The sequence below is a fragment of the Vicugna pacos genome, chromosome 21 (assembly GCF_048564905.1).
Source record: "Vicugna pacos chromosome 21, VicPac4, whole genome shotgun sequence".
Lineage (NCBI taxonomy): Eukaryota > Metazoa > Chordata > Mammalia > Artiodactyla > Camelidae > Vicugna > Vicugna pacos.
Genome location: NC_133007.1, coordinates 29,008,570 through 29,035,654, shown reverse-complemented (window position 1 = coordinate 29,035,654; position 27,085 = coordinate 29,008,570). Strand labels below are relative to the sequence as shown.

The following is a 27,085-nucleotide window of genomic DNA, read 5'->3' as shown; positions in this document are numbered from 1 at the left end:
GCAGGGCTGTGGAAAGCTGAGCAAGAAGCTCAGAAGCCCTCTAAAGCCACTTGGCGCGGCGGCGGGGAGGGCTAACACGGAGCTAAGCAAGACCTGGGTGCCCTGAGTATCGGCCGCTACCGTTTCCCTTACCTCGGCGGGAGTTGAAGACTCAGTGCTGCGGGGAAAGCAGGCGGCACAAAAGAAGTTCCCTGACCGGGAATCGAACCCGGGCCGCGGCGGTGAAAGCGCCGAATCCTAGCCACTAGACCACCAGGGAGCTGCACGTCGCTTCCTTATCTCCTGCCTTCGGACCAGCGTGACCTTTCCCCTTCACTCTCCGAGGGCCTTCCGAGAGGCCACCCGGCATTCCAGACACCCTTTTCCAAGGCCGTTCCCTCTCTGCTTCCTCCAAAAAAGGAGCCCGCAGGTGACGCACAAAGTGTCACAGTGAGGGGGCCGGGGAGGGGGGGAGTGGGAGCCCAAATCGCGCCCCGATTGAGAACCAGCGATGTGCACCGTCTCTCCTCCTGTTCCTGGTCACTGAACTCGTGCAGACGACTCTCCGGATCAGGGCGCAGGAGTGGATTCAGCTCGGCCCCCTGCTCAATGGGACGTTAGGATTTAAGACTTTCACCGAGATCATGGGGGTGGGCTTTCTGCCGGTAAGCCTCTTCTTTGGTTCTGCCCTCGAGGACCAGCCAGGCTGGGTCTGCGACGTGAGGTTCCTCTCTTCCCTCCTGGAACTTCACGCCTCTTTGGGTGAAGCTTTTCACAGCAGCTTTAGGGATCATTTTATTCGGGCATCCCCGAGGAAGAACAGAACAGAAGACCTGCACTGCCTGACCTGAAGACTTACTGTGACTTACTGTGATTCTGTATTATTGATTGAGTGGTCACTAAATCCAGGCACATATGACCACAACAGTATGAAGCGGGGTTCCCTCGTTGGCCCAGTCGATAGATGAAAATGTTGAGGTACTCTTAGAGTTCAGCCAGCAGAAGTAAAACCACTGGATCACCGAAACAGTACTTATAAAGGTTTACCGAGCACAAAGACAGTCTGGGAACTGGGAGCACGCACACAGAATACGGAACGGGGCTCGGAGATATAATTAAAAAGCAGCTTATGTATAGTGAGGAGGCATGGCTGTTTATTTTCACAGTGATTGCTTATATCGTTAGAGTTTTCCTAGTGGTAGGGAACTGGTTAAAAGTAGTGTCTCATACCAACTTTGCTGAATGCTTTAAAGTTTTGTTTATGATTTTCAGAGGCCTAAACAAGAAGTGGCGCAAGTGAAGTTTCACTTGTTCGGTAAAATAAGCTCAATTAACGTTTGTTTGTATGACTAAACTGGGTCATCTGCTCAGGGAATTGTCAAGTCTGATCTCCATTTGCGTTTGATTTGAACCATCCCGCCCCCCACTTCCGGTCATGCTCTCAGTATAATGTGACCCTCGGTCACCAGCACGGATGTAGTCAGGCGGAAGAATCAGGCATTCGCTGTTTCCACTAGTTGAGTCCTCAGGCCGGAGGGTCAGGTAATCACCGCGATCACCATGTATGTGGTTCTTGTTAAGTTCTTCCAGTTGTCCAGTCCTGATGGATACTGTTTGTCTCGCGAGTGGCTGCCGACAGGCCTTTAAAATCCTTGAGAGTAGACGGGCACTGGAGAGGTTACTATGATGACTATAAGGGGAAACGATAGGCAAGGATTGAGAAAGTCCTCAGAGCAGAGATTCCCAGCAGCCAAGGTTAAACCAGCTAAACAGGTCTAGGGAGGAGGAGTCCCTTATGTGATAAAAAAATTTTGTCTGTGGTCTTTAAGATCCTGTAGATTTTGAGTAAGCCAGAAACAACATCTCCCGCCGGTGATAGCACAGGAGGCTCCTCACTGGGCAGCTAGGGCATGAAAGATTTCCCCAGTTTGGGGTAGAAGATAAAAGGCTTCCTTCGGTTCCCTTCTGCTCAGACACGGAGTAGAGAAGGTCCCCAGGTTAGCGGTCTGTAGCGTTTCCTTGCCTTCTCCTGACCTCATCGCGCCCGGTGGCCAGGGAAAAAGCAGTGCTCTGTGGCCCCCAGGCCCCTGTCAAGCTTAACCCCAAATCAAAAGAGAAGCAACCGCCTTCCCCGCGGGAGGCAGGGACAGTGCCGTGACTCGGATTCGAACCGAGGTTGCTGCGGCCACAACGCAGAGTACTAACCACTATACGATCACGGCGCGCCACGCTCGCTGCGACAGTCCCGCGGCTTGCTGGAGCACTGTTGACGTCAAATCTTTCCGATTACCGCGCTCTTTGGTTTTTGGACAACCTCAGGTATTTGCACTCTTCTCTCTTTCACGCCCGCTCTCCATTCTGCACTCTCTTCCTCTCAAGTTTGATACCTCATGATCAAACCAAACCAAACCAAGCCCCAAACCAATCCTCGTCTCCCCAGATCCGCACGTGTCTCTGCACAGGCCTCCTAGGAAGTCTCCTTGTCCTCCTCCCCGCCTCGCGGGCTTCTTCCCCGCCTCTTCCCGCTCGTCCCTTCTGACCGACCCTCCCCACCACCTGGGTTCCGGCTTCCCGCTCGGCTGCGCCTTCTGCCTTCGGAATCGCCCGACGCACGGCTTTCCCACCGGACGAACACGCCGCGTCGACTCCACTTCCCGGGTTTTCTGAGGCTTTGGAGCCGGCACCGCGGTCCTGAGAAAGGCGAGTGATTGCGCGGAGCGCGGAAGCCGAACTTGCTGTCTCTGAGCCTGAGAGAAGGCGTCCTCCGGGCGTCTCTGTGGCGCAATCGGTTAGCGCGTTCGGCTGTTAACCGAAAGGTTGGTGGTTCGAGCCCACCCAGGGACGTGTTCAGCCTGCCCAGCCTGCCCTTTTGAGAGAGCTAAGATCTTTGAGGTTCTCTCTCCACTCTGTGCATCCTCTCCTCTCACGGCCAAAGAGGGCATGCCCCCGCCACTACGCTCCTGACCTCTGCGTCGTCTTGTGTACGACAGGAGAACCTAAGCTCCTCAGGTCATCACTGAGGCCGGCCCAGAACCGCACCAGGAAAACTAGGTCGCTGGCTGGCTGAAAGTCGGCTCACTTGAGTCATCGTTACTGTGAATTCCTTCTTAACAACGGAGTTTCTTCCGTCTTTGTACTTACTAGTGTTGGTTTAACCATTTCCATATACTTTTGGGATTAACCTGGTTCTATGATTTCATGGTTGCAAGTAATGCTGTAGTCCTCATTCCTGAACACGTATCTTTGGCCCCTTGTACGAGTGCTTCTCTAGCGAAGAGCCCCCGGAGAGCCATTGCTCTATCACAGTGTTTACATGGTTTCTGGATGATTCCATTTCCACTCCTCTGTTGGCTTATTAGCTGTAACTCTTTGGTTTGGTTATTTCGGCTATTGCTTTCAGCTTTATAGCATACGTCGGTAGCTAACCACAGCATAGTCTTTCTTCAAGTCATGCCACACCTCTTCACATTCCCCTCGCTGGCCTTTTTGCTGTTGTTGGCAGGCATTTCACTCTACATAGGTTATAAACCCCACAGTCCATCGTTACTACTTGGTTTAATCTCACTTTTTTTAAAAAGAGATTTAAGTAATAAGAAAAATGTTACATAGTTCCCCATGCAAGTACCTCTTCTGTAGTCCTTCATCCCTTGGTGTACATCCAGATTTCCATCCGGTATCAGTGGACTCCTTTCACATTTCTCATAGTGTGGGTCTGCTGGTGATGCATTCCTTCAGCGTTTATATGTCTGTAGATGTCATTATGCACCTTCATTTTTGAAAGACATTTCTTGGGGAGGAGGTATGCAATTACACATTCACTCCCGCGACCCCTTCAGTCCCTTAAAGATGTTGCTCCACTGTCTTCTCACTGGCACTGTTTCTGATGAGGAGTCTGGCATATTTTTATTTTTTATTTTTGTTTTTTGTATGTACCATGTCTTTTTCCTCTGGCTGCTTTGGAGATACTTTTCTTTTCTTTTTCAGTGGAGTTTAGCAATTTAAGTATGATGTGACTAGATGTGGTTTTCTTCATGTTTCATGTGCCGCTGCTGTTCATTTGGCTCCTTGGATCAGTGGGTTTATAATTTTTATTATGATCGGAAAATTTTCCGTCAATATTTCTTCCAAATTTTTCCCGTCTCCCAGAGTCTTTCCAGAGATTCCAAATTACTCATATATTAGGCCTTTTAAAGTCACTCTACCACCCAAAAATGCTCTGTTCATTTAAAAGAAAAAAAGAATTTTTTTTTCTTTTTTCTTTTTTTTTACTGTAGGTTCATTTTGGATATTGTCGGTTGTTCATGCCTTTATGTCCCCTAATCTTTTTTTCCTGTGATGTCAAACTGATGTCATTTCCACCTGGTGAACTTATTATCTCAGATGTGATAGTTTCCACGTCTACAGTTTGATTCAGGCCACTGGAAAATACTCCATATTTCTACTCAACTCTTGGCACATGGGCAACACAGTCATCACAACTGTCTTGAAGTCCTCCCTGGGAATTTTAACGTCTTGTCAGTTGTGGTTCAGTTTCGGTTGATTGATTGATTGTTCTCCTCCTTGTCATTTTCTCCTGCCTCTTTGCATGCCTGGCACCTTTGATTGGATGCCAGACATCGTCAAAGTTTCCCTTCTTGGGCGCTGGCTATTTCGGTATTCCCAGAAATCATCTTGAGTTTTGTTCTGTGGCACAGTTAAGTGACTTGTAAACAGTTTGATCCCTTTGGGTCATGCTTTTGTGATAGTTTAGGTAGGTCATTCTAGGGCTGATTACTCTCACTACTGAAGAAAATCTTCCTGAGTGTTCTTCCCAAAGGCCTGTGAATTATGAGTAGTCCAGGCTGGCTTGGGGGAGCGAGTGCAATTGCCTGTCCTGCGTGAGCAGCAGGCACACTGTGCATTGATCTTTTCAAGTTTCCTTCCTTGGCCTCAGGTAGTTTCTGCATAAGCATACCCTGTTCGATCATTGCTCTGCTGAGTCCTTGAGGGAGAGCCTTTCATATCCCAGGGTTCTCTTCCTCTCTCTCTCTCTCTCATCACTGGATCTCTGTCCTGTGCACTCTAGCTGCCTTGCCCTCCAATCAAAACCCAGCTTCATCTCCACAGCCCAGGGAGTTGGCCTCAGATCCCCCTCCTGGTGCCTAGCCTGGAAAGTCTGGAAGCAGTAAGCCAGGCCAATGATAGGACTCACGCTGGTTGTTGCTCATGTCTCAGGGGTTGCTGGGTTTTGCTTCCTGATTTCCAGTGTCTTGAAAACAGGTGTTTCGTGTCTTTCCTCTTTTTCCTTTTCCTGGGGGCGGTGGTTGGGGGTGGGGTTGGGAGGTAGGGTGAGATTTCAGGCAGGGTGGTAAATCTGATTTGTCTCACCCCACCCCCACCAGAAGCTGAAAGCGTATCTTCATGTTTTCGCAGTTTGATTTCAATAGGAGGTGTGCCAATTTCTACTCCAAGCACTTTTTTTAACTCAAAGAACGAGCCTTTTCTTCACACTCCTGTCATCACAACCAAGTTCCTGTATATCTATCCAATACTCTAACAAGGGGAGTGGTGCCCTCCTGACTCACGTAAGTGGGAGGTACCATACAGGGACGATGTGGATGTGACCCAAAGACACCCCATTGCATGTGCTCAGCCGCTAAACTTCCAAGGTGTTTAGAAAGCCTTTCAACAATTGTCATTGTTTTTGGTGGTGACCTACTAGATCGAGTCTCGAGAAGACTGGCCAGAATGACTCCAGATTTCTTCCTGCCAAGTAGCTTCTCGATTGGAGGGGGAAATACACACCCGTCCAAGACATTTGTTCTTCTTCTCTTTTCTCTGTGTGTTTTCGCTTTGGTTGGAGGCACACACTCTAATGACTAGGCTCCCTCCTATACCACCAAGCCTGCAGTAACATGACTGTCACTGTCTCTATATGACTCCTTGACAGTGGTTAGCCATTCACTGACATCCGCTCAAGGTGCCCACACCTCCTCTTAACCTGTTAACCTTCAGCCACTCATCAACGTATAAAAATATGCGGCAGCATTGTATCAGAACAGTATTTTTGTTATTCCTGTGTTAATTAGAAATCCTCCAGGCAAAGATTATACATTAATTAATCCAATTTATTATCAGCTAAAGAACTTAAAAGGGAAAAACGGATCTTAAAATCACAACTTGAGCCGAATCATATTGGAGAAATGCACGTTGGTTCATATGTCGCATGATGCCTAAAAAGCCTACCTCAAAATTGTAAGTTAAATAACTAAGTCGCTATGATTTCTAGAATTATGAGACTTTATTGCAAAGACATTGTATGGTATGTGGTATGTTTATTTTGCTGGAACTCAAAATTTTAAATTTTATAAACTTAAATATTTATCGGAATTCAAGTTTGCATACTGGACCAGTAAAACCAGATGAGGACATTTAGGCCATTCAGTATCCTTAGGATTTTGAAGGGAAAATAAATTCAAGACGTATACAACCTAGAACACTGTGCTCCCAACACTGTGCTTCCACATTATTTGAAAATCTGGAAGACAGCACAAAGTACCTTTCAGACAGAAGTTCTCAAAGTGATGTGATCCATACAAGGGTTCACCTTCAGCAGTATGACATGACGCAAATGCTGTCTACGCCGTTACACATCAATTACTAGAATTCTTTAAAGTCTGTAAAAGTATCTTTTTTTTTTTTTTTACCTAGCTCCGAAGTCCATTCATTTGTCTAGAGCTAAACTTCGTTTTTACCCCCTGAGTTACATGTGACCAAGAAGGAAAGTTCAAGAAAACTTTCCCATGCATGTCATCCCCTGGGATCCTACAACCACAAGCTGGGTGACTACCCCTCTTTGGAGACAGACGCACTGGAATCTGTACTGCAGATCAGGCTGCCTCTGTCTGCTTAAACTCAGCACCACGTCAAGGTTCGGACAAGAGAAGACCAAGCACCATTATCACAGGGCAGTCACCCACCTGACAGCACCGAGGCCGACAATTCTGGAAAGCCCTTGAGAACTTTCCTCCACCCTCTGACGCATTTCCTCATCAACTCGCTCCCCTCATCCTCCCATCACAGGAAAGGTTCTTCTGCTTTCTGTCAGGTCAGAACCCTTCATGCTCCCTGCAGGGCACACGGAGCCAGACAAGAGCCAAGGGGGCGGCGGCACTTCCCTAAAAGGGCCTCTCCCCAGGTGGGCGGCTCCAGCGCTCAGGCTGACCCAAGACCCCGCCGCCCACGGAGGCAGCCAGGAGGGGTCCGGAGGCAGCGGCAGCTGGGGGATGACAACCCAGTCGTGTTCCCACAAGCACAGGGCGCGTCTGGCCTGCACTCCGGCAGCCTGAAGAGACGAGATTTCGGGTTCCTGAAGGGGCACAAGGGGCCTGCTCGCGAGGGCAAAGCCTTCCTGTGGCCTTGGCGGACGGGTCCCGCAGAAGCCGGTTTGGAGGGACTCGACAAAGGAAAGGAGCAACAGCGGGCCAAGCAGTGATCTTGAATTGAGATGACGGCAGTTACTCTCAAATGGTGTCGCCGCTGATATATTGGCGAGGGAGCGCCGAATCAAAGATGGTAAAGGGCTCGGTGTGCGGATAGGGACAGAATATGCGATGTTAGTATTTCAAATGTTGTGTGTGTTTCCAATGTTTCTGATTTTCGATGAGTTCTTGGAACACAAGTCCTAGGTTCTCTTTGGATGAAACCTCTGTGAGCCATTAGGTTTGTGAGATGAAGGAGCAGAGGGTAGAAAGAAGGCCGCCCATCCCCCCGGCGGATCATCGCACCTTCCCTCGGCGTAGGGACCTTGAGGCAAACCGCAGGGTTCCTGGGAGCCAAGACGGTGAGAAAAGAAACTTCTCTGGCCGGGAATCGAACCCGGGCTGCGGAGGCTTCAAATCCTAACCAAGAGACCACCAGGGAGTCATAGGAAACAAAGCCCACTCACCATCCCGCTCGAATTTGCCATGTCTAGTTGAAACTTGTGACCATAAATGTTGGGTTTCTAAGGACAGAGCAGAAAAAGAGGCCATTCCCAGCCCCTCTGGGCTGAATGCAGCTGTGCAAGGCTCCCGGCCCTGGGCCCGCTGCTCGTCACCCTTCCCCTCTCCCGCTGTGGGCGACGCTCTCTGCTCCGAGGCCAGGCCAGGCCTCACGTGGTTACCGGCTGGGTTCCCTCCTAGTCCAGCTACGTCTCTGTCCGCGGCAGAGCCGAGGTCATTCTCTCTTTCTGAACCTCGGTTTCCTTTTAAGTCAGGCGCAGACCTGGCTCTCAGCGGGAGATGAGCGGATGCGTCTCCTTGCTGCCCTCTGTCCTCAGTCCAGGGGCGCTCCCGGTAACGGCAGGGGTACTGGCTCCTTTTCCTCCCCGACCAGCTCAATTCGTGGAGCCTGAAATTCGCAACTACGCGTCTTTGACTCGAACCCTCGGTGCAGGGTTACTCCTCTTTTGTTCTGTCAGGCAAATCAACGTGTTCCGCAGGTGTGCTGAGGTGCGGGAAAGCCAAGTGTGCTTCACAGGGGTGAACTTTTGGTTTTCCGAGACTTAATAGGTGTCCGCGTGTAGAGGGGAAAAGTCTCTAAATGAGAAAGTGAGGGGATTTCCGGATGTAAAGGTAATTTGAAGGGGGCCTTGTCCTGTGCCCTCCTTGAGCTAAGCGGTGTCCAAAGTGACCGAGAGCGGAGAAAGGAGGCCCGGTTCCTAGTGCGGAGGAGGCTTCCCGGTAGCAAGGGAACTCCTCCCATGTATCCTGGGGAAACGAGAGCGCAGCTGTGCACGCCAGCTCGTCCCACCCCTCCTTGCCTCCTTTTAGTTTTTCCAATGGGGATGTAAATATCGGAGGGGCGGAAAAGAAAGCGGACGTGTTTCCGCCCGGTTTCGAACCGGGGACCTTTCGCGTGTGAGGCGAACGTGATAACCGCTACACTACGGAAACCGAACTGGCGCTAGCGCTTAACAGTACGTCCAGGAAAACCCTATCCTGCCCACCAACCCTTTAAACTGAGAGTGAAACGCTCGAAGCGCCAGCAATACCTCCAGCAAGAGGACTGCAGTCCCAGAGAGGCCCTGGCTTGGGGCTCCGCACCTCCCCCCTGCCCCACCCCGCCGCAGCCAGGACAGTTTGGTTTCGGGTTCCCGCATCCAACGCAGGGTCTCTCCTTCCACAACTAAGCGCCCGGGATCAGGGGTCGCCCTGCTAACTCCCCAGCTCCCAGAACTTCCATTTGCTTTTTCAAAACAGATTCTCTTTCTCTGCTGGAAAAGATTTATCATGTCATCTATTTTCTGAACGGCTAAAACATATCACATTAAGCTCCTATCTGACAACCTCAGTATCTCAATCCCCTGTGAGTCAGTCTCTGCGGGATCCTTTTTTCCCCTTCTGCTTCTATTCCTTTGTAGTCCTAGACTACTGTGACTGGAGGGGGAACCTATTGTGTGAAAAATGGTGGCCGGTTTCATGATCTCTTTCTCTCAAGATTGTTCACCCTCTTCCCCAACATTCTCCAGGATAGACCGTACACTAAGCCTTATAATATGCCCCAAAACATTTCAAAGGACTTGAATTGCATACAGTTTGGGACAGCTCACAGACCAGAACTATAGTCTAGAAGCAGGTTGGCAAGTAGTGTAGGTAGTTTGTCCTCCACCCTCACTTTGTCATGAATGTTCAGTGGCACATATGGAGGTGGCCGTGGTCATATACGTGGAGTCCACTAGCTTGGAAAAGCTAGGCAGCTGAAGGGAAGAGAGAGCTATTTCAGGGAATTTCCCTCGTCTTGGCTCACAAAACCAGGAAGAAATTGATAGGTAGGAAGTTAGGAGAGGTCAGGGGATTATTTCTCCTGCCTGCCTATGCCTCTCCATAAAACCTCAGCTTCTATGCCACTAAATCCCACTGCACAGGAGTACTGTGGGTCACCACTAACTACCACAGACCCAAGATCTGGATGTTTACCACACTCTGAGAAAACAAGAACAGGTCAATAAGTTTGGGTCAACACAAGCCATCGCTCAGTGTTCTATACAAACTACTCTGGACGTAAAGAATAGCACTAGTTTACAAAGCACCCCAAATTATGTGGCCACTACAAGTGTTCAAAGAAACATACAAAATCTACTTCAATGACTTTGACAAGTGGGGAAGAAAGCCTTTCGCACTAGAATGACATCCATAAGGGATAAGCATGGAATATGCATATACAGATTAAAACACAAAGGAACCCACACATAGAGGAGGAGGGTGGGGCTGGGAGATAGGGAATGTCAAAGCCGACTCCAAGTTTAACGAAAAGCCGAGTTGCTTTCCCGTTGAGGAAAAAGAAGCCATCATAACCTCAGTCTGCAGTAAGAAGTTAATTAAGACACAGTCTTGCCAGTAACCCTTATAAATTAATTATTCATACATGGAACACAGTGTTACATTTGGGATATTTTCCTCAAAATAGTAAAACGGGGTGGAAAAAAACTAGCAAACCAAAAACTCCAAGAGTATCTAAAAGTCTTAAATTTTCCATGAGGAAAAGTGACTTTATAACAGTGTTTAAGACAATGAAAGAATTTGAGAAATATCAATTCCTTGATGATTTATATGCTTGCAAGAATAATCAATAACAAATAGTTTTTTACATTTTAGGAAGAGATAGGTCTGTGGTATCAGCACGTGGATACAGACATACTGAGACTGGCTGCGGAGGGGGTGTCCCCATCAGTGGCGACCTTCAGAACAGCCCAGGCGGCCTTGTGTATCGGCGTGGCCTAGGCAGCTGGAAGACAGGGGCCCCCAAGATTCCACGACGCCCTCCACCTTCCAATTCTGTTCTGGGCCTCCGCATGGTTACCTGGCCGGCTGGGTCCTCTCTCTGGCGCGCTCAGCATAGCCTGACCTCGGAGCTCTGGCGTCTTGTGCCTTACCTCCGTGGTGAAAGCCCCTCAGAGCAGTGGAATGCTGACGAAGTCTGGCCCAAAAGTAAGTAATGAATTACATCTGCATTCTTTAGATATGTTTAAATACTTTTCTTTTCACTTAAGGAAACTTTATTGAAGCATAATTTACATACTATAAAACTAGCCCACTTGTACACTTCAATGATTTTTAGTAGTTTACCAGGCAGTGCAACCATCACCATAATCCATTCACTTGTTTTGAGTTTATTATTTGTTTGGGTTTCTTCTCTGCAGGGTCTGGCTCTGTTTCTTCCACCACAAGCTTCAGCATGGCAGCATCTCTCACCTCTTTCTCTGGCTCGAGGACAGAAATGAGCATCCTGGAAATCAACCAGAACTTGCGCTGCCAGCTGGAAAAAGTCAAACAGGACTTTCGAGACCTCACAGAGAAATTCCTCACATCCAAAGCTACCGTCTACTCCCTGGCCAACCAGCTGCAGAAATACAGTAAGCCTTATGGGGTCATAGTCACCAAAGTGATAAATGATTGCCCATCTTCCCTGCAAGAAACGAAATACCCTCCAGACTTCATTCTTCTCTCTCTTCCATCAAAAACAAACCTGATTGTACTCCTAGAAAGGTAGAAATGGGTATTTTACCTTCAATTTGCAGAGGATGGAAACACTGAGGCACAAAGGAGTAAAGTTTGCAGTGAGCGTATGGGAGGAATTGAGCTAAGATCTTGGCTCAGGCACTCAACTTTCTTTTCTCTCCCAGGAACGTGTGGCAGATTCTACAAACCTATAATCTCGTTGTAGGCTTAAATATCTCAGGATTAAATTCAGTCTTTGACTGAGCAGCCACTTGCAGAGCACTGTGCCGGCTGCCCTGGGGAGAAAGAAGTGATAGGACACCCTACCTTAAAAGAGCTTAAATCTGTCTGTTCCCAGCTGAGCCACAGATGTCTGGAGGTGAGAGTCTGACTGGCAGACACAGAGGGAAGTCCTGATGCCTGGGGCAAGATTCTTTTCGCACATAAAGTCTGAGAAGCCATTCCTCAGCCTCTGGTGAGATGGAGGGTATTTCCAGGAAAACCAGAGACTCTACAGCACCTTTGCTACCTCTCTCTGAATGTGAAGTTCACAGACAGCAAGCAAATCCAGGATCTGGGCTTTGAGACAAATGGCAAAATGAGAATGAGGCCAAGTGGAGGAGACCTCCAGGCCTCGTAGCAGGCAGGGCAGGGCAGGGGATGGCCCTTCCCTCTCCACCATCAGCTTTCACATCTGGAAATCCACTGGACCATTTCAAACCTGTTCACCATCGAAGGGAGGGTGGAGCTGTAGTGGCTGAAGGACCATGGGAGCAAGTGCTTGAGGGGACAGGGGGAAAACGGGAGGATTCTTACTGATATTGAACTTGAGTTGGCTTTCAAATTTCTACAATCATTTTTCAGTAAATCAGTGAGGGATAAAATTTGCTATCCAACTTACTGACGTGGACAAAAAAGTAAAAATTAAAGCCTATTTATCAATGACGTGAAAAGACCAGCTTTGGGGTGTGCGAATATAAGGGTTTTGTTTTTGTTTTTGTTTTTGTTTTTGAACTTAATTTATTATAATCATAATACAACTTTTTTGAAGCTAGAGAAGAAGAAAGATATCACCCACTATCTTCCTGTCAGGGTACTACTACAGTGCTGTGATTAAGAGCCAGGCTTCCTGGGTCCAAATCCAAGTTGCTTACCTTCTCTGTGCCTCTGTTTCTGCATCTGTAATGGTAATAAGAATAGTGGCTACCTCTTCAGGTAGTGGTGATGATTGCGTGATGATGATTCTTAAAAATCTGCTAGAACAGTGCCTTGGCAGACATTAGTTCTCCCTCCAACCTAACACACCTGTTAGCATTTGAACATCTGTCTTTCAGACATTTTCATCTTCAGATACATTTTTACACGATTTTATCCAGATAAACTTTTACATCTTTGAAATACAGAGGGATCGTTGAAACCCTCATTGTGGGAGACCGTCAGCCCTACAGTCCTTGGAGCTTTCCCAAACACACAGGAGATTCCTACTTCATGCCCAGATGACTGTTTCACTTAAGAGGCTGCTAAAGTGGCTCAGATTTGGAGTCAGAACTCAGGGTATGTGGATTCAGACATTGCTTCATTCCAGCTGAATCATCTTGAGCAAGTTATCCTGCCCGTCTATGAGCTTCTCTTTCCTCATCTCTACAGTGGGGAGTAATCAAATGCCAAGTAGTTGGGAGGCTGAGGAATAAGGTGTGGAAATCCCAGCGCAGGGCCTGGTACCATGGTTACATCTGCCCTTGGGATGGATCCTGCCCCCTCCCTTGAAGGCAGTGACCACGCAGCATGCCCAGCTTTCCCCTGAGGCAGCGTCTCTGTTTTCTCAGACTGTGAAGAGTACAAAGAACTTATTGAATTTGTGCTGGAGGAGGGAGTGCCATTTGAGGAGGGGGAGCTGGCAGAGAAGATGAGATCAGCTGCAAGGCTTGGGTAAGGAGACTGGGAAGGTGTGGGAAATCTTGACCCTGTCATTGGTTTTGCTTTTCATCCTTTCAATTAATGCCAGTCTAGCACTTCTGTATCTGGCTTTCCACCCCCTACGTTCTGCATAATGCTTGATGATGTATATTTTATTGAAATGGATGGGGGCTGAAGTGAGGAGCTGAAGGAATTTCTTTTTAAAAGAAAGTTAATTAAAAAAAAAACCACAAAGAAACAAACCCAGTGCTATTTCCTCATTCCCTCTGCCACAGGCAAGTCACACAACTTGTACAAGAACTCAGCATGAGGTGTATATAAAAGTAGAGAAAAACCAGATTTCTTCTATATAGCACAGGGAACTATATTCAATATCTTATAATAATCTTTGGTGAAAAAATTATGAAAATGAATATATGTATGTATATGTATATGTATGTGTGTATGTCTGTGTCTGTGTGTCTGTGTGTCTGTGTGTGTATATATATAAAGAATTCAGCATGAGGAATTCCTTAGGGGCAATCTAAGAAGTATCTCTGCTAAATCTCCCATAATTTATCACTCACTACACTCATTTTTAAATTTTACTTTCCCTGCCCACCTTAGGAAATATGACCCCCTAATTCAGGCTCAAGCCCAAGAACTGACCCACTTACGACAGAAGATACAGGAAGGGAAAGGTGCCTGTTACCTTTTCACCCAGCATGCAAGGAACACAGTCAAGTCTTTTGAGAGTCTCCTCAGGAGCACTGGCATCGCCTACTACCAGAGGCAGAGATTCTGTGAGCTACTGACCCAAGGAAGCCAGCTGGCAGAGAGACTTGCCAGCCAACTCACCACCGGTAAGTCGGTTACAGGCTCTGAAGACCCTTAGCTCCTGCCAGGGTCCTAGCCTCACACGAGACCCCCTGCCTCCACGACCCTCCACGTGACTTTATCCGGATGCCCTGCTGTTTGGTGTCGGTCTCAGCCAAAGGATGGTGATGCTACTGTCTAGACATACCTGAGAGTATTTCCCTGGGCTGGAGGCGAGCCCCTGCAGACATTTCCCCTTCTGGAGCCAATGTTGTGGCTGGACAGACCCTTGTGCTTCTTATTAGGATTGCACGATACACCTCAGCAACAACCATCAGAACACTTCGAAAAACACAAGGTGTATTAATCCCAAGTCCTGAGGGCTACGCGGCACACACACACCCAGGGCCACACAGCGAGGTCACAGGGAGAGAGAGAGCGGAGTCCTGTGGTTCTGTGGTGGGGCACCTAGGGTTCCGTGGGTTCACTCTTTACTGCTGAATTTAAAACAGAAGAGGGGAATTAAAGTGCAGGAAGGAAAAAACATCAGTTTTTAAACAGTGCAGGAAGTGGTCAAGCATCAGTTATCTAAATCAACCAGGAATTTCTGAAACAAAGAACTTCAAGGATGAGGCAACCTGACTCTGTCTAGTCGTGTAGTTGCCAGTGTGTTTATTTGAGATCCTCGTCTTTGAAGTGGATGCCTTGGGAATCAATAGCTTAATATCAGGCACTCGGGTTACATTTTTTTAAAAAAGGGACTGTCAGGCGCTTACACTACACCTGCTGGTACACCTCACACTCTGGGGACCGTGGCAACACAGGACTGGCTGGGGGTGAGTACAGTGGAGACTACACGGGTCTGGAGGCCACATTAGGACAACTGCCTCCTTCATCACAGGCTTTTGGAGCAGGAGGCAGCAGCCATCCAATCATTTTTAAGGACTTCGATATACAATAAAATGAGCCATATTGTATTGATACACAATAAAAATGTGTATATAAGTGTTATATACAGTGTTATAAGCACTCCCACAATCAAGGTATGCAACAGTCCCATCACTCCTAAAATTCCCTTCTGCCTCTTTGTAGTCAACCGTTTTCCCCAACGCCAGGCGCTGGCAACCACTGTGTTTGGTCTTTGTCCCCATAGATTTCCCGCTTTCGTGCTGACTTCTATTCCATTATAGAGACGTGTCACTTTTTGTTTACCCTTTCATCCACCGGAGGCCATTTGGATTGTTTTCATTTTGGGGCACTTACGAATATTCGCTGCTAAGAGTCATACACAGATTTTTGTGTGAAAAATGTTTTCACTTCACTTGCGTAAACACCCAGGCGTGGGGTTGCTGGATCACGTGGTCAGTGGACGTTTAATTTATACAAAACTGCCAAACCGTTTTCCAGTGTGGCTCTACCATTCCGCATGCCCCCCAGCAATGAGTAGAGTTCCAACTCTTCCCCAGTACCAGCTCCTGATATTTTCAGGTGGTTGTTCTTTTGCTTTTTGTCACTTTGGCAATTTTAGTAGGTGTGTGGTGGCCTATCACTGTGGTTTTAATTTGCATTTCCTAATGACTGATGATTCTGAGGGTCTTTTCGTATGCCTATTGACCATCCATGTATCTTCGGTAAAGTGAGTGTTCAAGTATGTTGTGCATTTGACAGTTGAGTTGCTGTTTCCTTATCATTGAGTCCTGAGAGTTCTTTATATTTCTGGGTACAAGTCCTGTATCAGATATTTGACTTGCCAATATTGTCTCCCAGTCTGCGGCTTACCTTTTCATTCTCTTAACTGTCTTTCAGGGAGAAGAATCTCCTGGTATTGATAAAGTCCAACTTATGCATCATGGTTTTGCAGTTATATCTAAAAACTCTTTGCCTGAAACGAGACCCTTTGCCGTTCCATATAAGTTTTACAATCAGCTTGTCATTAGCTATTAAAATTCCTGCTAGGATTTTGAGTGGCATTGCTTTGAATCTACGAAGAGTTTGAGGAGAATTGACCATTTTAATAATATTGAGTTTTCTAATTAATGATCATGGTGACTTTCATCAGGCTGAGGCAGTTTTTGCTTGTTTTATTTATTCATATTTGAGTGAACAAACAAAGCTTCTGTTTTTTGTCTTATGATGCTGACTGCTGACAACAGAGAAGGAATTATGTCTCCTAACGAAACATGCGCAGGCATGGTCTAACTAACAAAAGTTTCCAATTTATTTGAAGAAGTTCATTTTTGTTCTTTATTTGCCAAGAGTTTTATTTTGAATAGATGTTGAGCTTTGTGAAATGCTTCTTATTCATCTGTTGAGATAATTGTTAAGTTTTTATTATGTTGAATACTTTCAGATTGTACTCTGGACATTTTGAACATTATGTTGTGAGACCCTGGGTCCTGTTAAAGTCCTCTGAAAAGAATTTCTTAGCAGGCAGTCAACCCCTGCTAGGCTCAGACTGCGAGTACTATGGGCAGTAGTTCCAATGTCAGTTTAGTGTTCAGTGTACTTGATGTATTGTTTAAGTCAGTCGAGCAAATAAGTCACTCAGGTTTTGTCTGAACTAGCTGCTGGTTTTATGGTCATTCAGTTCTGTAACCCTTTGCCATGATTCTTTGGGTCTGTTCCACACGTGTTCACTTTGGGGATGAGCCCGGGGATTTCTGTCAGTTTGTAGACAGTGTTCCAGCCTCTCCCCTCTCTAGCATTTCTTTCATACATCCCAGTTCCCAAGGGTCCCTTTTCCAAGTCCCTCTACAGAGAGATTGGGTTCTTTCAGTCACTTCTCCTATCACACTGTGCGGCAGTTCCACATGACTGGGGCTACTGTTAGAGCAAGGAGGCAAGAAAAGTGAGAAAGAAAAAGAAGGGGGGGACACGCTTCACACTCTTCCGACAAGAGGTCCCTGTTTGACTAGAGAGCTAGATTCTCATTTGTGGTTAAGGGCCCTGCTCAGCTGCCTTGACAATACAGTTCTGCAACTGGGCTGGTCTCTGGGTCGGGTCAGGAGGAAAAAGAAAAAAAGAAGAAATGGAAAGGAAGGGAAGATTCTCTTTACACTCATTGGCATACAGAGGGCCCTCTGTCCAGTCATTTGGTCAGAAAGAGGTGGTTTCTCCTGAAGGTCTTACTGCTCACATGCTGCTGCAGGCTCCACGTGAGAACAGTAATGGGACACACATCCATGGTCTAGCAACCAGCCTTGTGGCAGAATGAAGGTTACAGCTGAAGAAGTACAGAAGGCAGTGGGCAAGTATCCTGTAGGCTGGGGAGCAAACATTTTAAACCCTTTGCCTTGACTTAGGAGCAGACCTCATGGTGATGATTCATCATGCCAGCGGCATACCGCTCAGTGTTGCTCAGAAAAGCCTGGCAGGCTGCTCCTCTAAAGACACACCCGCGCCTCCTGGAATCATTCTCCCAGAGCGTCTGAACAAATATGTAGAGTATTACGTCCCTGGTCATATAGGCCCTTGTACTTGTGACGTGTGAAGCGGGACCTGCTTAATTTCCTGCTAGCTCTTCGTATTTTTGGTTCACAGAAGATCATCAGGATAGGGAAGGTGAAGATGGACAGGAGCCACTGGCACCCAGGTAACTCTGAATGATGAAAGGGCTGGTGATGGAATGGTGAAATCTGGAGAGGATTCCAGAAGCAAGAGACCAAGAGGCCAGAGGTCACTGATCCAGGAGAAACCAGAAACTGCTGACTGTACCCACTGCATTTATTCATCATCCAACGATGTGTCATTTTAAGCAGTGTGATTGGTTCTCCTTGCAGTTCTTGTGTTGGCTATCATTCCTCAGTAAATTCCTCAAGTCTAGTTGACTAGAATCAGTCTGACCTAAAGGTATGCCAGCCAGAGATCCCTGGTTCCTGTTTCCTAAGAACCCATGTGGTTAAAAGCCAAAATGAGACGCCTCTCTGCTTTCTGCACAGTTGTCCTGAGGTGTGTTTGCAGGTGTTTCATCACCAGAAATCTATCTTGAAAAATAAAATCAACCATATCAAATATTTAGAGGAAAAAAGAGGTCTAAAAGCTTCAAGAGCCCTAAGGAGGTTACATTGCCTCAGGAGCCAGTATTCAATGGACCACTTCATATAATATTCCCTAAAATTTGTCCAGAGCATTTAAAAGCCAATATTATAGGTCTCTGTGCGTCCTGCCTGTCATAGTGTATTTCAGCGGAGTAGTTGTGTCGTTCCTCGTGTTAGGAGATCACTACGCTGCACACCTGCTGCTTGCTCTCCCACCCCAGCTCTAGGCTCGCTGTGACACCAGTCAGAAGGGGATTGTCATGCTTCCTCTCACATAAGATGGCCCCTCTGATTTCTGGTGCCTCTGCCATGAGCTTCAGATCAGGACCAGCTGTGAGGCTGTGGTTCCAGGTTGCCTCAGTCTAATCTCCTGTCTTTCCTGCCCACCCACCCCCACCCCAGCTTCAGCAGGGGGCTCCAGGCGGAAGAAGAGAATGAAGTCCAGGAGGACTCACTAGATGAAATGTATCTGACTCATTCCAGCTACCAGGACTCCCACCAGCCTCCCAACACCAACGCCTTTGCGTGTGACGGGCAGGAAGCCAGCTCTGCCGTGAATGTGGCCGGTGAGTACTCCCAGTATAAAGAGAAGAAAGCTCCAACACCCAGAGGACTGAGAAATGAAGCTCTGGCGGCTTCTCCACGCTCACCGCCTCTGTCTCGGGGGATTGAGATCATCTCTGCAGGCAGGCCCCCCAAACCCGCCTTGCAAAAGTGATTAGGCTGCATAGAGTTTTGGGATCAAGTACGGGTCCCTGGTGGGTCAGGAAACTTGCATCGTTCCTGGTCCACGCTTCCTTGCCATCCCTCTGGCCTCCATTGGCATAGGCAAGCCGAGGAACCCGAGACAAGCCAGAGTGGAGACAGTGAAGGGATCATGACAGGCTTTCTGCTCCCCTTCAGCACATGTACGGAATCTGTCTAATGAACCTCCTTCTTTAAGATGAAGCATCTTAGCTTTCCTGAAATGTCCTTGCTAATTATGGTTCCTGAATGTTGTCCCATGGGTTTTTGTAGTAGTCCGCAATATCGGCAGTCTTGACCATATTTGGAAGTCCAATGATCACACTTCCTGAGTTCAAGCACCAGTCTCCATTTCCCGTCAGGCAGCTTGCCTCCCCATGTGGTTCCATGTTAGCTCTGGAACATCAAGTGGTTTCCCTAAAGACAAGGCTCTGATCTTGGCAACCCTTGAGTAAATGGCCAGGGTTCCCATTCTTTGTGCAACACCGAAGCTGGTGGGTTTTCTTTGTTTGTGGGTTTAGTCTCAGCGCAGTAATGGAATCTAAACCAACAACCAGCAACTGGAGGAAAGGCTGAAGCTAGCAGCAAGGCCACTCACATGCCACTTTCCAAAGAAAACCACCCAATCTAGCCAGTGAAGCTCCTCCAGGTGTAAGAGCCCCTGAGCTAGCCGACTCACTGCTGTGTGCGAAGTGTGTGTGTGTGTGCAGGTTAAGACCTCAACTTTCGTCTCCTTTCCCTTAACTGACTGACTTTCCTCTGGGGACACAAGGTTGGATCATTAGAGGGCAATATGGTGTGTATTCTCTTCTAGGCAAGAGAAAGAGGCTGTCTTAATTTGATCACTGTTAGCTAAGGTTCTTACAGCAGTATAAACCACGTCCTGTTTTACCTTTTTGCCCCAGGTGGGCGTAAGTACGTGCGTTTTGTTCCTCATTCTGTTCCTTTACGAAGGCATCTTCATTCCTGTTTCCCCTTCCCCCTGAGGAGCAGAGGGAGTATTTGACACCTCTTAAAGACGTTCAGTCACAAATCAAGTGGGAGAAGTATTCAGCAGAGAGGAATACCTTTCTAGTCCCCACAACTTCATACCAAAGAGGCGGCCACTCCTCTCCCAGAGCTAGACTAGCCCTACTCAGAGGCCTTCAGTATTTTCTTCCCTCCTTGTGTCGACATCCTTTAAACTTCCCTTATCCTTGTGTAGGAGGTGGCCCTGTGGAGGGAGCTCGGCACTGGGCCACGCTTCAATTCTACAAGGCTGCCCGCTCTCCCACCCTTTCAGATGCCAGTGGAAAGCCCGGGTTGTTACCGGTACTTCTGACTGGCCCCAAATCAGAGGATAACACACCCCTCCTTGTCAGGTTTGATGAATTTGCTAGAGCAGCCCACAGAACTCAGAGAGACATTTCACTCACCAGGGTACCTTTTTTTTTTTTTTTTAAATAAAAGGGTGTAAGTCAGGAACAGCAGATGGAAGAGACACATAAGCAAGGCGTGGGGAAAGGGTGCGGGGCTTTAACGGCCGCTCAGAGAAAGCCGCTGTCCTAGCGCCAACATGCATTCAGCAACCCAGAAGCTCTCAGAACCTTGAAAACCTTTTGGGTTTTTATGGAGACTTCCTTACACTGGCACGATTGATTAACTCATTTATGATTGGTGATTGAACTCAGCTGCCAGCTCTCACCCTTCCAGGAGGTCAGAGACTGGAAGTTCCAACCCTCCAATCACAAGGCTCAACTTCCAGGCAATCAGCCCTCAAAATAAGGCGCTTTCCCAAAGTTGCCTCGTTAACATAACAAGTGAATTTTATGCCTCCATCACTTAGGAATTCCTGGGGTTTTAGGAGCTCTATGCCAGAAATGGGGATGAAGACCAAATATGTATTTCTTACTATAAATCACAATATCATCGATGGTGTCTGAAGATTCTGCTGGTTTTCACATTCTAGGGTTGTTCCCTTGGTGCTGCCCTCCTATTTAAAAGGACTAGCACATGGATTTGGGAGCCAGATTTCCATGCAAAATATCCTCTTTTTCCTGGAACTGTTCTAGGAAACAGACTGTTTCTGAACGTGCATGTTTGAAGCTAGGCACCCAGGAGATGTGAAAGGCCTTTGTTTTTCTCCGAAAGAGTGGAATGGAGAGTAAACTGATACAGAGGGGGAGGTGGTGGGGATCTGGCTAACCCCCCTGCGGCAGCTGTGAGCAGGGCTCTCAGCATCATGCGGTGGTGGGGCCCTCTGTTCCACACCGCAGGGCAGATGGCATATTTCAGAGGACTTTCCCTCTAATCTGCTACTACAGCTTCCTCTTTCCAGACTGTAGTTTACCCCCTAGCTTATCCAGTTACCTGCATTCCGGTGGCACATGGCCTCTTTCCTCTCTCAGCTCTCACTCCAGCCTCAGTTAGCTACCAGCAGAACCTGACAGAAGATCCTCAGTTTAGTTTTTGTTTTATGTTTCAGGTAACAACTAATGCTCAGATTATGAAAATGCTCGAATTATGCTTTACTTCAATAAAGCATAGTCACAAACAGTTTCCCAGCTGATGAGCGACATGAAAACAAAACAAGCAAAATTCTAAATATGAAAGAAGAGCAAGATTTCAGAGCCACTCCAGATTTTTACTCCAAATAAATAGTTTGCAGAAATCATCCCTCCAGCCTGCTAATGTGACAACTGCCAAGGGCACATCGATACCCAGACTCACAGATCAGCTGGAGAGGCCCTAACATTTTCCCTCCCCACCCCCAGCCTGCGGATAACTGGAGTCAGCAGCAGCTGGGGGAAGACGGCGAGGACTTGGGTCAAGAACAACTCAGAATACTGTCACTGCAGACTATTCACCAGCTCTTCAGCACATGTCTCTTTTCCTTGAAGGATGAGGGTTTAGAAGTCTCTGAGAATAGAGTTAATTTTATGTACATTCTGTTGGCTATCGTCTTTTTGTACAAATCAAAATTACAAAGACTTCTTTCTTCAGCGTAAAGCAGGAAAATCAAACATTGATGTGTCCCCTAGCTTTATACTGCAGAGTGATAGTCTGAATGCATCACTTCATTCCAAAATGAAATGTTATTAAGTGCCTGCTATTACACAGAAAATATTCATTTCATCTCACCCTCAGGGAACCAAGATATTCAGGCAAAAATTTCTGCCCCCGCAGTTGGGCAACTAGAAGAAGAGCAGCGGTCTCATACACACGCACCTGATGGGGCCCTCGGTTCACAGTGATAGGACCTCTGCCGGAGAAGGGTCGCGAGAGTTTGTTGTTCAGTCCTGTGGTTTCAGTACACTCCCGCAGAAGTTCCATCCTAGGGGGTCTCTGTTTAGAACCCACAGAGAGAGAGAATGTACCTAGATGGAACTGGTAGCTTTCAAATAACTCCACTCTCATCTGGGTTTTTTCCTCAAAATAAATTTCTTTACTCTTAATTTGTCTTTTGCAATCAAATATAAAAGCAGGACATCTTATTCAGAAGCTTTGAAATACATAAAGTGGCCTCCAACTTACCAGATTTCCAGGTTAGAGGGCTGCTTCGTGGAAGGAGGACAAATCCTGGGTGGCAGAACCTCTAGGTGGGTCTTGTATGGGTGGGTGGCATTGAGGACGGTCACACCCTTCTGCAAGGGACAGATTCATTGACAGCTAATTTTTGATGCAAGACTCAGCTCTTCACAGCTTCCTGTGCTTTACAATAATTTCCCTCGACAATTATTTACTTTGAAAATTTTCAGATCTACAGAAAATTTGAAAGAACTACACAATGAACACCTCGATTCTGTTCATCTCAATTCAACAATTAACATACATTTGCTCCTTTCCTCTGTCTGCCGGCACCCACACACCATTCATATTGCTTTAGTAAATGCAGACAAAAAGCCCACTTCAGCCCTAAACGCTTCAGCATCTATTTCCTGATATTAAGGGCATTGGCCTGTATAACCAGAGTACAATTCAATTGTTGAATCTAAGGACAGTTCTTAATTCAATAGTATTATCTAGCATAAGCTCCACATGTAAATTCCCCCATTGTTTAAAAAACGTCATGTCTATAACGCATATATACACGTGTAGGTATGTAAATATAGATGCATTTAACATACACATCCATATTATACATACATATGGGAGAGAGATTAAGAATTAAGTGTTTGTGTTGTGGTACTGATGTTTCCCCATGTTCCGATTAAAATTCCTGAGTTGTACTTTAGTCCTTATTACCTGGAACTCTCTCCCGGTTTCTTTGTTTTTGTCACTTTTGATGTCATTGAATTTCTGAAGAGGACGGGCTAGTCATCTTGTTTAGGGTCCTGCATGCTGATCCAACTAAACATTTTTGGAAAGACAAGCACATAGTATTTGTGCTTCCTACTGCATCCTATCAGGAAGCAAGCCGTTATTTCTTGTCTTCTTGATAACAGCCATTCTAACAGGTGTGAGGCAATACCCGATTGTGATTTTAATTTGCATTTCGCTGATGATTAGTGATACTGAGCACTGTTTCGTGCACTTGTTGGCTATCTATATGTCTTCTCTGGAAAAATGTCCATTCATATTATTCTCTGCCTATTATTACTTGGATTTCTTTTTTGCTATTGAATTATATAAGCTGTTTATATATTGTGGATATTAATCTCATCAGATACATGATTTTCAAATATTTTCTCTCATTTGGTAAGTTATCTTTTGATTTTATCGATGGCTTCCTTTGCTGTGCAGAAGCTTTTTAGTTTGATGTAGTTTCACTTGTTTATTTTTGCTTATGCTGCCATCGCTTTTGGTGTCAAATTCAAAAAAATTATTGCCAAGGCTGATGTCAAGGAGCTTACGGTCTATGTTTTCTTTTAGGAATTTTTTGGTTTCAGGTCTTCCTTTCAAGTGTTTAATTCATTTTGAATTAATCTTTGTGAATGATTTAAGAGAGTGGTCCAGTTTCATTCTTTTGCATGTGGCTTTTCAATTTTCCCAACATCATTTATTGAGGAGACTGTCCTTTCTCCATTGTACATTTGTGGCTCTTTTGTCATCAATTAATTGACCATATATCTGTGGGTTTATTTCTGGGCTCTCTATTCTGTTCCACTGATCTATATTTCTCTTTTTATGCCAGTACCATACCATTTTGATTACCATAGCTTTGTAACATAGCTTGACATCAGAGGGCAGGATGCCTCCAGCTTTGTTCTTATTAATCAAGATTGCTTTGGGTATTTGGGTGCTTTTGTGTTTCCATACAAATTTTAGTTTTGTTTGTTCTGTTTCTGTAAAAAAAAATGCCATTGGAGTTTTTAAAGGGTTTGCATTGAATCTGTAGATTGCTTTGTGTGATATTGATATTTTAACAATATCAGTTCTTCCAGTCCATGAGCATGAATATCTTTTCATTTATTTGTGTTCTTCAGTTTCTCTCATCAGTGTCTTATAGTTTTCATTGTATAGATCTTTCCCCTCTTTGGTTAAAGTTATTCCTGAGTATTTTAGTATTTTTGATACAATTATAAATGAGATTATTTTCTCAATGTCTCTTTCTGACTTTCTGCTGCTAGTGTATAGAAACACCACAGATTGTTAAAATTGTATTGCATTATTTGTGTTGTGATTGTATGTTGCAACTTTACTGAATTCATTGATTCGTCCTAACAGCTTTTTAATAGAGTCTTTAGGGTTTTTAAAATACAAAATATCATCTTGTCTGGAAACAATGACAGTTTTATTTTTTCCTTTCCAATTTGGAAGATTTTATTTCTTTTCCTTGTCTAATTGCTATGGCAAGGACTTCCAATAACACGTTGAATAAAAGTGGTGAGAGTGGGTATCCTCATCTTGTTCCTAATCTTGGAGGAAAAGTTTTCATGTTTGCACCACTGAGTATGATGATAGCCGTGAGCATTGAAACTCTTTGAGTTTCTTTGAATATTGAACCAGTCTTGTAGCTCTAGTGTAAACCCCACTTGATCATGGTGCGTGACTCTCTGAACATATTACTGAATTCTATTTGTTAAGATTTGTTAAGATTTTTTTCATCTACGTTCATGTGGGGAATGTGTAGGATATTAGAATATTTTTATATTTATGTAAGATAGCTGTAGCTTTCTTTTTGAACATTTTCGCCCCTGGTTTTGGTGTCAGGGTAATAGATGCTTCATTGAATGAATTGAGAAGTGTTCCGTACTCTTCTGTTTTCTAGAAGAGATTATGTAGAATTGGTATTCATTCTTCTTTTAACTTTTTGTAGAATTTTCCAGTGCAACCATCTGGGTCCAGAATTTCTTTCCTTGGGATATTTAAATTCCAAGTAGACTTTCCTGAACAGTTATAGAGGTATTCAAAGTATCAACTTCATAGTTAGTGAGTTGTAGTGGTTTGTACTTCTAAGGAATTTGTCCATTTCATCTAAGTGGTCAAATTTATTTGTGTAGAGTTTTTCCTAATATTCCCTTATCCTTTTGATATCTGAAAAATCTGTGGTGACTGTAGTCTCTGTTCATTCCTGATACTAATCACTTGTGTCTCTTTTGTCCTTTGTCAGGATTATTGGCCTCTTCAACGAATCGGCTTTTATTTTATTGATTGTATCCATTGCTTTTTGTTTTCAATGTCATTAATTTCTGCTTTGTATTATTTTCTTCCTTCTGTTTGCTTTGGATTTCTTTCACTTTTCATTTTTCTTTCTTTCCTTCTTTCGTTCTTGTTTGTTTTGTTTTGTTTTGTTTCTTGCTGTGGGAACTTGAGTTACTGATTTAAGAATTCTCTTCTTTTCTAATGTATTAGAAATTTAAATTAGGGCTTTGAATTCCCCTGTGAGCACTGATTTAGGTGTCTCTCACAAGTTTTTATACGTTATATGTTCATCGGATATTTTAAAACTGCCAAATGCCTATGACATAGGCTTTGCTATGATACTGGCTAAAACGTAAATGCGTGATTAAAATGTTGGACTTAAATTGATTCGAAAAGATGAAGCGACAGAGGCGGAAACCAGAGGAAGTCCTTTTGCCTAGTGGGCATCAGAGCGATCCCCCTTGATACCTGAGGCAAAAGGGCTTGCGAGGAAAGAAGGCGAAGGTCCAGCGCAGAGGGGAGGAAGGAGGAGAACGGGTCCTACAGTTCCGTGGATTCAAAGCACAGATCATTTCCGAGAGCCGAGAGCTCTGACCGCTGGTGCGGTGAAAAGGGCCACCGCAGCGCGGGTCCGCAGCCAGGCAGGGGCGGCGTCCACACTGCTGGGTGCGGCGTCTCCTGGGGCTCAGACGCACGCACCGAACACCCCGGCTCCTGCAGCCTCTGTGAGCTGGGGAGTCAGCGGAGGCGACCCTTGCACTCCGCCGCTTAGCTTTGGACCTGGAGACCCTGCGTAGGACGCGGGATCCCCAAGTCCAGCTGTGGCGGGTCCTGAAGTCAAACTCCGGGGAGCTCCACGGTCCTCGCTTTGAGGGGGACTCAGAACCCAACGCCAGGGCCTCTCAGGAGCCGCCTTCTCCTTCCCTGACAGATCCATCGCTGGTGTTGCTAGGGTTATTCGGTTTAAAGGGTCGGTGGCCAGATTAGTGACAGCAGGACCTACGGTTTCACGGACATACCGTCAAGTCTGACTTCGCGGCTGGTTTCCGTAGTGTAGTGGTCATCACGTTCGCCTCACACGCGAAAGGTCCCCGGTTCGAAACCGGGCGGAAACATTCTGAAGTTTTTCTGAGTTATACATATACATTTAAAAAACCAAAACGGGGTGTGGCAGAGGGGGCGCAGCTGCCTAGTCGATCTCCAATATACACAGGAGGAGTTGCGTTACTACCTGAAAGCCTTCTCAGCACTAGGAACTAGGCCTCCTTTGCCTGAGTCACTTTGGACACCGGGACACAAGCAGTTCGTTACTCTGAGGGCTCAGGACAAGTCTTCAGGCTACGTTTACACCCGCAAATCCTCTTAGCTTCTCTTCTAAATCCCTCTACACGCTGACACGTGTTATGTCTCCGAAAACCAAGAAGTTCATCCCTTTGAAGCACAGCTGGCTTTCCCACACCTCAGCACACCTGCAGAACACGTTGATTTGCCTGACAAGGGAACGAACCCGATTCCGCACCTGGGGCTGGAGCCAAAGACGGGTAGAGAAAGAACTTAGGCTCCTCGAATGGAGCTGACATGGCAGGAAAA

At 46.1% G+C, this 27,085-nt stretch overlaps 1 protein-coding gene and 5 non-coding genes across 6 annotated transcripts; 3 read left to right on the top strand and 3 right to left on the bottom strand.

The window, feature by feature from the left end:
• Positions 1 to 187: 187 nt before the first annotated feature.
• Positions 188 to 259, bottom strand: TRNAE-UUC (transfer RNA glutamic acid (anticodon UUC)). Its single transcript has one exon. It is a non-coding gene; the product is annotated as a tRNA-Glu (tRNA).
• A 1,870-nt stretch (positions 260 to 2,129) lies between these two features.
• TRNAH-GUG (transfer RNA histidin (anticodon GUG)) lies at positions 2,130 to 2,201 on the bottom strand. Its single transcript has one exon. It is a non-coding gene; the product is annotated as a tRNA-His (tRNA).
• A 548-nt stretch (positions 2,202 to 2,749) lies between these two features.
• TRNAN-GUU (transfer RNA asparagine (anticodon GUU)) lies at positions 2,750 to 2,823 on the top strand. The gene has a single exon. It is a non-coding gene; the product is annotated as a tRNA-Asn (tRNA).
• Positions 2,824 to 8,821: 5,998 nt separating this feature from the next.
• TRNAV-CAC (transfer RNA valine (anticodon CAC)) lies at positions 8,822 to 8,894 on the bottom strand. The gene has a single exon. It is a non-coding gene; the product is annotated as a tRNA-Val (tRNA).
• Positions 8,895 to 10,780: 1,886 nt separating this feature from the next.
• LOC102539273 (NBPF family member NBPF6-like protein) lies at positions 10,781 to 21,856 on the top strand. The gene is made up of 7 exons (XM_072945918.1): positions 10,781 to 10,928; positions 11,141 to 11,353; positions 13,265 to 13,367; positions 13,962 to 14,197; positions 17,691 to 17,742; positions 18,590 to 18,753; positions 21,396 to 21,856. Exons 1-7 carry the CDS (start codon positions 10,793 to 10,795, stop codon positions 21,404 to 21,406), a joined length of 915 nt encoding a protein of 304 aa, XP_072802019.1. The 5' UTR covers positions 10,781 to 10,792; the 3' UTR covers positions 21,407 to 21,856.
• Positions 21,857 to 26,537: 4,681 nt separating this feature from the next.
• Positions 26,538 to 26,610, top strand: TRNAV-CAC (transfer RNA valine (anticodon CAC)). The gene has a single exon. It is a non-coding gene; the product is annotated as a tRNA-Val (tRNA).
• Positions 26,611 to 27,085: the final 475 nt, after the last annotated feature.

What these genes read in the sequence shown, in the direction of transcription:
- LOC102539273 (XM_072945918.1), top strand. Translation starts at nt 10,793, where the DNA reads ATGGTTACCTGGCCGGCTGGGTCCTCTCTCTGGCGCGCTCAGCATAGC. An exon ending in CAACCAGCTGCAGAAATACA is followed by an intron (nt 11,354 to 13,264) that starts GTAAGCCTTATG and finishes CTGTTTTCTCAG; the next exon opens with ACTGTGAAGAGTACAAAGAA. An exon ending in TGCCAGCCAACTCACCACCG is followed by an intron (nt 14,198 to 17,690) that starts GTAAGTCGGTTA and finishes TTTGGTTCACAG; the next exon opens with AAGATCATCAGGATAGGGAA.